Source organism: Sparus aurata, chromosome 10, assembly GCF_900880675.1.
Source record: "Sparus aurata chromosome 10, fSpaAur1.1, whole genome shotgun sequence".
In the NCBI taxonomy this organism is placed as follows: domain Eukaryota; kingdom Metazoa; phylum Chordata; class Actinopteri; order Spariformes; family Sparidae; genus Sparus; species Sparus aurata.
Window position 1 is genome coordinate 22,918,662 of NC_044196.1, and position 12,312 is coordinate 22,930,973.

The 12,312-nt window shown below is 41.0% G+C and overlaps 1 protein-coding gene across 2 annotated transcripts in view; it reads right to left on the bottom strand.

Moving 5' to 3' along the window:
* Window positions 1-7,100, bottom strand: part of rap1gds1 (RAP1, GTP-GDP dissociation stimulator 1) — a 35,252-nt gene extending 28,152 nt beyond the window's left edge. Inside the window, exons 1-2 of one of the 2 annotated variants that reach the window (XM_030431689.1) lie at window positions 6,698-7,100; window positions 458-565 (exon numbers count right to left, since the gene is read on the bottom strand). In XM_030431689.1, coding sequence (XP_030287549.1) covers window positions 458-565; window positions 6,698-6,701 — 112 coding nt within the window. In that variant the 5' untranslated portion in view covers window positions 6,702-7,100. The remainder of the gene's footprint in view (window positions 1-457; window positions 566-6,697) is intronic. The other variant, XM_030431690.1, reaches the window with a different exon arrangement.
* Between the last annotated feature and the right edge of the window lie 5,212 nt (window positions 7,101-12,312).

The following is a 12,312-nucleotide window of genomic DNA, read 5'->3' on the forward strand; positions in this document are numbered from 1 at the left end:
AGAGTCACGGTTCTGGATAGACTGCCAGATGATTTTACGATATTTCTTTGTCAATTATCAGAAACAGGCCTTTATTGTTTCATCCACTAATAATTAATAATTGAGCTGAATAACTGAGCCAGTATAATCAGAATGAGTCTGAAAAGTATTGACTGCAGTTAAGAACAGATCTGCTCCACAGTCAGCAGGGAAAGATTTACTCATTCAACAGTGAGATGTCATTACTCAGCTGTCTGTCAAAGACTGTCACACTGGCCAGTGGCTTCAGGCACACTAGTAGGCACAGCTGTCGATGGCCCATTTACATTGCATATATACACAGAGATTCAGATATGATTTATCAAATTACTGGCCACATTAAACAGAGAGTTAAAGTCAAGACTTTTATGGAAAACTTAGCAAAGGAGACAAGGGTCTTTCTTCACACAAAATGTACTGTAAATCACGCTCTACTCACGGTTTTTGGCGAGTGCTTTCAGCAGGCAGTCCAGGCAGCTCTCCACGCTGTCAGTGGCGCTGTCTGTAGATGCTAGCTTCAGCTTCTCCAGGGCTTCACTTAGGTTGTCTGAAAACATAAACATTCAATGAACAAATGTTGAAAGCGTTTTCATTTGGGGAGATGATAGTGATGAGCTGAGAATAAAACAAGGGGAGAGAGAGCCATTAAAGGTCTTGTGTGAGTCATTCATAGTCCAGCAAATGTATGCAAAGCGCCCAAAGCCTTGGTCCAGATACTTGATTAAGCCTAATTATTGCATGTTTGTTGCCACACATGTGAGACCTTCTAAAATAGGCAGCTCACTGGAAGAACAGAGCAAATATTTTAAAGGTCGACAAAACTACAGGCACCCTTAGCAAACGTACAAATATACTGGAGTACTTTCTGAGGCTCTGTGATAGACTGGCAGCCTGCCCAATGTGTGCTGGGACAGGTTCCAACCCCCTGAGACCCACACCTGATTGAGTGGTGGAGACAATAGATTAGGTGGAAAACTGAACATCTTCTGACATCTGACAAAAAAGGGATGGGATCTTCTATGTCATTCAAGACTGTGTTTGATATTGATGTACAGTAATGTTCCAACAGCCACAAATACTATTCATTACTTATAAAAACAAATCTGAGTTGTTACTTTCAAACAAAAAATGCCACAAAGAAAGGCTTCAAATATTATTCTACCTGCAGAAAAATGACTGGAGGTCATGTGTGAACAGCATCAACTAGCTGGGAAATTAAAGGGCTTTGGTGTTAGAATATTCTGCAGATTGCTCTCTTTTTAATCAGTGTGCTGTAATATATCGTTTTTGTTTTTTTGTTTTTGTTTTTTTGTTTTGTTTTTTAGGATGCCTATTGTCATCTGGCTGGGGACTACAGCAGGATATTAGTCATATTGGCTAAAGCTGCCCTTTTTTACTGTTGTTGATGTAGTTGATTAATTGGGATTGTCTTCGATATAATAAACTAATAAAAAATAAACTAAATTATTTATAAGGCAAATACAGAATGTGCACTAACCTACAATTTAACATCTTGGTATGGGCGTCTCAGTTGTAAATACAAAAAACGCTGGACAGAGTGGTCAACAAAGGGTTAAATATAAAATCACTGGGAATCAGTTGTATTCTGACACATGCTGCCCCTCTACTGATCAGTTTGAATCGGTGCCCTCTGGGAGGCATTTCATGATGCCTCTGGCAAAAAAGAATATTTACAAAAAGTCCTCTATTCCCATTTCATTTGAAATATGAGGCATGAAACAGTATTGGTTTTAAAGTTGTTTTTTTCAATCGTGTAGCTCGCTTCCAAAACTGTAAATGTAGCTTGCTTATAAAACTGTAAATGCATCCATGAAGACTTCAAGACATACTGAGTCAGATTCTTAAGAGGTGGCTTGAGACATATTCTTGCCAGATATAGAAAATGTGTGAATGCATGATGCGTACATGAACTATGTCAGATATAAAAGTATGTCAGCAAGATTTGTGTGAAAATAGCCTCTATATATGTTCCCCATGATAATAGCAGATAATTACACTGCACTTTGCCATCTTGGTACAGTGACAGGAGGAAAATAGCGTTTTCAGCACATACTCTCATGAGGTGAGACATGCTCTTAGATAATGCATCTTATCTCAGGTCAGTTGAAACATTGAATGATCGGTGTGAGTGACAGAGCAGCATGCGTGAGCGTTTAGTTGGTACACATGGCTAAAACGTACATGCCAGTGCAAAACAAGTTAAATGCCTTTTTAGTAGGTGTGTCACAATTTCAACTCTAAATTGAGAATTGATCAAAATGAGTTTTCAATTTCAGTCATCGAGATCAAAAGGAGAATCACTAATTCTCCTATATCCCAATTTTTTTCTCTTCGCCCCGCCTACTGACACGTGTCCTACGAAAAAAAAACAAAAACACTCCAAAGACGACACAGCTGGCTTACTAATAGCCTGCAGCTGTACTTCTAACCGCTTATCCTGTGAGCACGAAGACATCCTGCTGACTGCTACTGGGGGTAACTCCACCAGTGTCACAGATGTTGCTTTATTTTCAAAGATTCTGTATTGATATGTTTCGACAGAACATTTACCTGCAAAAAGCCACCAGGATAAAGTCAAGCTGGTGATGTAAAAAGCAACAATATTGTGAAAGAGGAACTTGAACACGTAAATGAATGTTGTCATTGGACATAAAACCACTGATCTGTGGATCTTTACAAATCCAGATGTGAAAAAAAGTTAAAAAACTATCCGATTTCTAAAGTTGAAACTTAGATTAAATCATGGATTTAGAGCATAATGCCGACCCCATTTTTTTCATGTGACTTATGCCAGTCTAACATCATTTTTTCTTCAGAGTTTCACTCAGTTTCTTGCTGCATGAATTACATTTTCCCATTGCTGCAAACTGATTTGATGTAATGGCTACCAACACATTTCATCAACCCATATTATTTAGTTACCAAGCTAACTTCTTGTCAAGAGCCAATAATATAAAAAACCTTAAATTCAGCTGTAATAGGAACACATTGGGCCCTATTTAGACAGTCTGTGGTGCATTGTCAATAGTGCAAGGCGTTTAGAGCCTGTCAGAGTCCATTTTGCTAGTTCAATGGCAGATAATCGGAATGCAAAATGAGGCATGCAGTGCAAAGGGGTTGTGTGTATGCTCTCAATTAGTCATAGGTGTGTTTTGGGCGGAGGATATATCAAACCAATCCAAGTGTTGCCTTTCATTCCCATGCCATCCAGAGCCAGGTGTACGAGGACCTGGCACATATTAAACAGTAGCACTCGTCTTCACTGAGAGACAGGGATGTGGTTCCCTGCTGCTCGACCCTCTGCCTCGTCGTTTCAAAATCATCTGTCCCATCAACAACTTCCTTTGACTGAATATGAAAAAAATACACTTAGCCTATATTAAACCGAGGAAGAGGAGCACTGCTGCGTCCCTCTGTGTATGCACAGATCCAACTCTGTGGATCAAGTGGATTATGCTTGAAAATGATCATGCTGATCAATAACGTGTGGGATGAGAGAGGTAAAATATGTCCTTCATGAGGAAAATATTAATGACATCAACTGCAGCAATCCTCCAGCAGCACAAACCATATGTATATCTCTACATTAACACGCACATTTGCGCAGAAGCAAACTCCATTGATTATTTCAAACTCCTGACTCGCTGACATGGTCATTTAGTATCTATTGTTAATGTATGTTCTGTGTTCTTCTACACATCAAAAGGTCACAAACAGTCCAGATTCATACAGTAAAACAGTTTGGAGTGAGCAGCTGTTCCAATCATTCCTGAGATCCTGTCTAACCATTAATTTTACAAGCTAGTGTGAACCCACCTGTGTAGGCACATCTTAATGTTTGAATAATGCACTCCGTAAATAGCAGGAAATAGACTGCGCTTTTGACTTTAGACTAGCTTTTTCTTGGTCTATGGTTCTGTCACTTTCTGCTGCCTCAAGATAGCATCCACCATCAGTGCTCCTGACCACACCTCATTTTAAGACCAACACGTGCAGGGGCACACAGGTGGGCACCAGTGAATGCTATATACACAACGTGACGCTGGCGATGATGGTTGCACTGTGCTGTGCACCACTTTGCGGCGTGCATAAGGTAGAGCCCCTTGTCCTTTTTTTTGCCCCCTTGTTGAGTTTATGGTCAGCTCCTCTACTGTATATGACTGCTGAAGTGATTTTCTTTCTTCTTCTCTTTTTTCCCCATAAGAGTTAACTGCCAGCCATGATCACCACACAAACTGAATCAGTGGTAAGTGCTGCACATCTCCCATCACATGCTCTGACAAACGATAATAATTGCTGTTATTCTGAAGTGAAAGAAACAAATAACTTATTGTCCATTTGCTCATAGCATCATATGCTATGTGATATATAGCAAGCCAAGGATGCAGTGAAAATCCTTTATTAGTTAGGGCATATCAGAACAAAAAAAAAAAAAAAGGGGGGGGGGGAGAAACAGAGAATGGGTTGGACCCATAATGGGCCCTCCTCACTAAAGAGGAGGGATTTATATGAAGAAAAACATTATCTGCCTTGTTATTCCTGTTTACAAACATTTACATAATTTGTACATTGTTTGTTAGAAATGTTATTACTATTATTATTTGGCTGGCACTAAACTTTTTCATTTAGGTGCACTACTACCAGTGTAAAGATGGTTAATGAGACATTTGCTGACCGAGCCAGCTGACATGAATAGGGAAAGAATAATTGAGCCATATGGCTCTTTTAGACTTTGCAAATGTTACTGCACCGAATGGCTTAAATTCTGACAGTGAAATTAGTCATTTTGTGGGGACTGTGAGGCTAAAACACAAAGTGTATCGACTGTTTTACAGACTCTTCTTTCACAATATCAGCTTATGGGAAAAAGTATTTTTGGGCCCCAGTGCATCACGTTACGATGTAGTTTCACAGTTTGGCCACTATCAAAACTGGTTCCAAAGCCTGATGCTTGGTCTGGGGGCCTGGGCCTCCTCTCCTACCTGGAAGATAACCGTGTGTAACTGTCCTTTATGTAGGGGACTGGTTTGTAATAGAAGGTGAGGGGATTCAGTGAGGGAAAGCTCATTTAGACAGAATGATCCACCTGATCTGCTGCATGTGGAAATAGTGTTATTGTATCATCTGTCCAAAAACCATTTAGTGATATGATGAAAATAAGCATCCAGCACACATATCCTCCTCACCCTTTGAAATTGACCTCAGTGAATTTTATTTTTGACTTGGTGAGGCTGAAAAGACCCTTCTCAGAAATGTTTAATAGAGCTGCATTTCATGATGTCATACAGCTGCTCGATTTCTCAAGTGAAGAGTCACAGCTCTCCACTTGATCTAGATTCTATACATAGTCATGTACAGTCCGATGACATACACTGATAATCAGGTACAACTACTATAATGGTTGACAAATGCCTCTGAAGCATTGTTATATGAGCTACAGCGATTCAGCTGTGTTTCAGTTGCATTTTCACTTCGCCTACCTTGTCCACACAACCCGCTTAGGACTGACCCATCGAGTTTGGTCCAGAAAGCGCCCTAATCACTTCAGAGGCTGACGCACTACTTTCTTGTATTTCTTATTGATTGTCATTAGAGAGCACAATTTATTTTCATTATTTGAAATGTGAGGGGGAATTTTCGCCACGGTGCCTACAAACCAGGTAATGACAGATTGCATAAGGATTGCAGACACAGTTGCAGTGACCTGGTTGTTGCTGTCAGTTGCTTGTGCACTGCACAACCCACACATCCATCCCCCACGATAGCTGCCTTACATCAAACAATGAGACAACATGAGTGATCCAGCGGATTACATTAAACCTTGTGAAATACCTCAAATAATGTCAAACAGGTGTTGCTCCAGATGCCAATCAGGGATTAGACTGCCTCATATGGGCAGTGGTTATCAAATGTGATAGATGAGGTGATATTTGTTGAATTACAGCCTGTTCTAATGTAAATTTGTTTTAAATTCCATTCAGAGATAGTACTACAGCAGGCACAGGCCCAGGGATCAAACGATCAGTGTGTGGTGATGTGTGCACCATCAGTAACCAGTAGAAAGCAGTAACGTTACAGAGAGCAGTGCAGTATATACAGCATCACAAAGTGGGCTGCTGGATCCTATTGCATAACAGCTGTGGAGATGGAGGAGTGCCATCTACACCATCAACTGCTCTGCCATTTCAGGGGATGTGCATTCATTTGGCAACTGGGACCTTCAAGCCATTAAAGTTGCCAGGTGACTTAAGGCAATAACGAAAGGCAACGCCAGTAAATAATGTTTTCAGAGCAAGCATCGCTAAAAGGAAAAAAAAAAATCCCGAGCACTCAGAGCGGATAGTGGATGAGAGTGAGGGCAGCTACCCCACCCGACTGCTGAGGCTGAGGCTGAGGCGCACGCACGCGCACGTACACATCAGCCAGCTTCACATTTGACTAACTAACGTCGGTATAACACAACAGAAACTCTGAGGGCGACATAAAGTGCTACAGCAGCATTAATGCATGGTACACAACGCCAGTCATCAACCTTACGTGTCTTCTTTGCAAACGCTGGCATTAAAATAACACTGAGTGGTTTAACTATAAGGTAAAAATACAGTCCTGGTTAGCTAACTGCGCTCTGAGTGAACAGGATAGCTAGCTGTCTACTCACCCATCTCAGCAGGATGTTGCTACGGAAAATAAACCGGGGTTGTTGCGCTCTCCAGGTCAGCTGGAAACCGAGTCGTACTAGCCGGGAGGCCCTGCTCTCCCCGCACTGCTCGTCCCTTAAACCGCCTTAAATTGGTGAAGTTATCGGGGTTGAGCTCAGCTAGCTAGCTAGCCAGTTAGGTAGCGACTGCAGCCACCGGGCCGGTCGGGCAGTCCCGCTCAGATGGATGCTGCTGTACAGCGGCCTGTACACCGGCTGACTACCAGGCTAACACATCTGACTTCCTCTCATTTCCGCACCCACAGTCAAGACCTGCTGGCTGGCGCTCCCCTGGACGACTGGCTCACACTGACATGCCACAGTCAAGTAAAACAGGCGGGACCGAGAGTGCAACTTCCGTCACAGCCTTTCAAAATAAAACATACGATTCCTGGGACACTTTGCCGGAAGGTGGCAGTCTGAGACCTGTCTTAAAGACCCACAGGCACAAGCCAGACGTTAACCACATAGTTAGCTAGATATTGACCTTTACCATAAAAATGTTAGCCAGGCAGTCCGGGAAATGAATCTTGGAAAAGAAATGGTCTCCAATCTGTGGGCCTGGAGCCACCACACATTTCCAGCAGTGATGTTGGGTGGTGGTGTGTGTGTGTGGTCAGAAATGTGCTCTGTACCACCTGCAGCACACCAAGCAGTGATGTCACAGGAGTCCATCTGTACATCACTGCAGTAAGGTGAACCATTAATCCACTGGACATAAGCAAGGACAAGGTTTTCACGAGGTGTACAGTGGTGTACGTTGCTGCTGTTGTAGCAGAAGCTACTGAAAGAGGAAGAAGAAAGAGGAAGATGTATTTTTTTGTCAAGTGGTATTGCAGTTGGGAGCACAGGCAATGTTTAAAAGCCCCCTTGGTGATGCCTGGTGGTTAGTAGGCCCAGCCAAACATCGTATGACATCGTAAGGCTTTAAGATCCAAAGAACCATTAACAGCTCCTGAAAGGACCATGAGGCCAGAATGTTTAGTCACCTGATTACCACGATCTAGACTGAACGTTCAATCTCAAGCTGGACCGCTTATCTTACCGTTACAAGCGATCCTACAAGTGATGTGTGAATCAGCAGTCTAAATACACCAGTTTTTGAAAATCAGCCAATAGACGTGTGGCATTTTGTCCACAGAGGGGTGCTGTGATACCAAATGACAGCTAAAAATCTGCCCAGCTTCATTTCCAGTTTCATGGAGAGAGAATATTCAGAATTTTAAAGTCTTTTCCTGTGGTTTCTTTCTCTCTTATGGTGTCCATTATGTCTGCCTCAAATATAGTTCAGTAAAAAACAAAACACACATATTAATTCATTTAATGTTTCTTGATACTTCTACTCTATGGCTAAATATTGTGCTTTTTAAATTTGGAGATTGTCCCAGATGAGGGACGGTACCAACAGTGTTCAGTCTGTCACTGATACATGCAGGTGCTCTCAGGTCCAGGTCTGTGGCGGCCAGGATTCAGAAGAAAACCCTGACCAGCAACCAGGCTTGAGCACTCGCTTGGGACTTGGAAATGAATTGCATTGTGATAGTTAATAAAAGCAGAAAAGTTCATCACCACTCACAATATGAAAGTGTTGGCTGACATCAGCAACATTCAAAGGTTTTGCTATTCTTAGAACCTTACTAGAAGAAGGGGTAAAATGTCAAGTTTATCCTGAGGGGGGTGTTAAAGGACAGGTCATAGGGTTGTTAAAATTCAAAGGATTAATTCAAATGTTGTTGCGTACAGGACTTTCTCTGCAATCTGCATGTTAGATTGTTAGATATTCTGAATGTAAGGGTGACAGCTTTTCCTTTGAGCTGGACCTGGAGGAACACTCAATGAATGTGCTGAGGGCTAAAATTTAGGACAATGCTTCCATGAGAGTTTAGTATTTCTTTTGAACCCTTGCTATTTGCTGACCTGATAGTGGTGGTAGAAGAAATATTAAACAGTCATGCTAGAATTAGGATATAGCAGGTGGGGTTTATGAAAACCTTTACACAGCATATGTCATGATAAGACGAATTATGCTTTTATTAGTATTTGCATATGATTTAAACAAACCGGAAGTGCTGGCATCAGTTGTGTACTGTGTCGTGTGATATCAAGTGGTCTATGAATACCAGACCAAATCCACTCACAGCAGCCCCTGAGAAGAAGTCGGATGTCATTGAACAGGGGTTACACATACTAGCCCCTTGATGGTCCAGTAGATGGCAGCATGATCATGTAACAGATTGTTATGGCGTCATCTTGTGTTGCAGCAGGAGGACCAGTAGAGCTAATTGAGCACCCTTGGAACCAACAAGTGGAACAAGCCTAGAAAAAAAATGCAGTCAGTAAAGACAGAGCGAGAGAGAATAGCAGTGTTTCAGGATAGTTCAATATTGGCATGTAAAGGGAATCTCTCCTCCTCTCACATCCTGATAAGTTCTCTACCATACATTGATTTCTGAATTCAAAACTATTTAATTCCCACATATTTATAAAACATAGTCAATTCTACTGGGGATTTAATAATTAGAAATCACACCAAGCACCTTTGTCTGCATTATGTTCTATTATTAAAGTTTTCGTATCAGCACATACTGGACATATTGGTTATTTCTGGGATGTCTGTGTGCCCAATATCTTTATTATTTCATTAAGTGTACAGGTTTTTTAAATGGATTTTTGGATAAATGCCTGAAATAAAGAACTTGATTATCACAGGCTTAAGATACTTACACATTTTGTTCCACAACATAAAATACATCTTTAAATATCTCACAGTTTAATTATAAAGCTCTTCCGTGTGTTAAAAAGCAGTTGCTAACAAGTGTCTAAACAAGACTACAGAGGTTGTCATTAAAAGTCATAGGGAATCATCAACTCTATGGTCCGTCTTTACAGGCCCAGGTTATTTATTAAACAGTTATCCTTGTTTTAAGACCAGACAAAGAATGACAGCATTTTTAGTTGCAGCACCGGATACCTTCGATGCAAATATATGGAATGTAATTTGCGGTTTCTTAAATTTCATTAAGCCACTTCCAATGGAAGTTATGCCTCTTCCAGCAAGTTGTGCTGGAAGTGGCATAACTAAAAACTGCTGTCATTCTTTGTCTGGTCTTTAAGATTTATTTTATGTCATGGAACAAAATGTGTAAGTATCTTAAGCCTATGGTGCTGGAAACTCATTAACCTTCATCTCATCTCATCTCATCTCATCTCATCTCATCTCATCTCTTCAACAAGACTCCAAACCTTGTCCAGGTGTTTTATTATGAAAAATAATGCCCTTTTAGCAGCAGATTTCACTCTCATGCCCACTGTCAAAGCAGGACCTACAGATCTGTAGAAATGTTCTATAATGTTGTAGAACTGCAGACACAGTAACACAGACATTACAATTAGGAACATTTTTCAATATATTATAAAGAGAGCCTGGCTGATACATGACTTTTGGTGTTGATGCAAATACGAATATTACGGAGTACAATTTTCCAGTATTGATTTATCAGCTGATATACACTTATTTATTTTTTTCCAGCAATCCCTAAAATGTGGTTATCAAACACTTGTGGCAAAGATAGTTAGCACTTTCACAACAAACTTCATCATCAAAAATTACATGAGTGTGCTTCAGCAAACTTCGCTGGGATTTTAATGATTAAAAATGATCACTTTATGCAAATATTTCCCATTATAATATCTGACTGGTTTGATATCGGCACATATTGGACAACATATACACTATTACTGATATATCTGTGATGGGCCAATATCGGCCAGCCAATACATCAGTCAGCTTCAAGTTGCAGACCCTAATAACCGCTCCAGATACATGTATTTAATTGTCGATTCAGTAATTAATACAGGTAGGCCGATAAAGGGAAAAGGGGGTCCATTGAACATTTGTACAGGGTCCATATTTTGTTCTACACCCATGCCTGTAAGAACAGTCTATTGAGTCTGGCAATAGTAAAAGATCAGTCTGAAATAATACGTTGAAACTCTTGAAACCAAAGCTGCAGAGTCTGAGTCTCTCTCTCTCTCTCTCTCTCTATAGAGTGAATTAGTATTAAGTTTTGCTATGGATGACTTGAGGTGGTAGTCTGGGTATTAAAGCTGCTAAGTACTAGTTTTGGGAGGCCTCATAGTTTGGTTATTGGTTGTGATGGAGTTCAGTTTGTCTGCATACATAGGTTTGGTTGGGGTTCTTGTATGGTTAATTGCTTAGTTTTGGTCAGTTGTGAATATGGTTAGGGCTGTCTTGGGTAGGGCTGGAGACAGTTTTGGAAATTGAGGGCCATGATTGTTTATTGTGCACATGTTAGCATTTGAGCTTTCCCCGGTAGGATGAAGGAATGTTTCTCTTTTGGGATTAATTCGTAAATATTGATAGTGTGGCAGTGGACAACCCATTTGAACATTTAATCATCGATTGTGTTGGACCTATCTATTGCGTACTATCACAGCTAAATCTGTAGTCAAGGCTCTTACTCAGTTTATTGCCATATTTGGAATACCAAAGATCATTTAGAGCGACCAAAGGTCGAACCCTTGGTCGGACCAAACACTCAAGTTCTCGTTCTCACAGAAATGGACAGGGACTGGGAGGAAAGTTTACGGTGGTTGCTTTTGGCTGCCAGGGAGGTTTGTCAAGAGAGTACTGGGTTCAGTCCTAATGACCTAGTCTTTCGTCATATGGTATGTGGACCTTTGGCAGGCAAAGTTTGTTGGACCATATACTGTAGTGCGACAGCTGTCTGAACAAAACTATCTAATTTAGACTCCAAATCGCAGAAAAAGAAGCCAGCTTTGCAACATAAACTTGTTGAAACCATATTATGTTCGTGCATCGTGTCAGGTTATGTCTGGCTCCTCAAATTCCTCTTCATCAGAAGTGTGTCAGGTTTTGACTGCTTGTACTATGGTGCAATCAGCATTTAGCAGGGGGGAATATGTGGTGGCCCCTGATGATTCTTTACTGCGCGGCCGTTTAAAGAATTCTAAATCGCTTAAAAAATCTGGATGTTGTGTTGGCTCATTTTACGGTTGAAAAGCATACTGAGTTGGCTGAACTGATAAAAAGTTTTCCATCCTTATTTGGTGACACGCCTTCACAAACTCATGTTATTGAACATGACATTGACGACCCAAAACCAATTCGTCAGAGATTCTATCGAGTCTCTGAGAAGCGAAAAGTAATTGATGGTAAGGTTGAGTACAGGCTTGATAATCACATTGCTGTACCCTCTTCTTCTAGTTGGGCTTCTCCATGTTTGCTTGTTGAAAAATCTGACAAGTCACCACGATGTTGCACAGATTTTCACAAAGTAAATGCTGTAATGAGGCCTGATTTTTATCCATCACCCTGTGCTGAGGACTGTATTGACCAAGTTGGTGCAGCAAAGTATGTGAACAAATTCAGTCTATTAAAAGGGAACTGGCAGGTGCCATTAGCCCCAAGAGCTCAGAAAATATCTGCTTTCATATCACCATCTGGCCTGTTTTCATATACAGTCGAGGGTTTTGGCTTATGGAACGCACTAGCTACATTTCAACGACTCATGAATATGGTTGTTAATGGACTT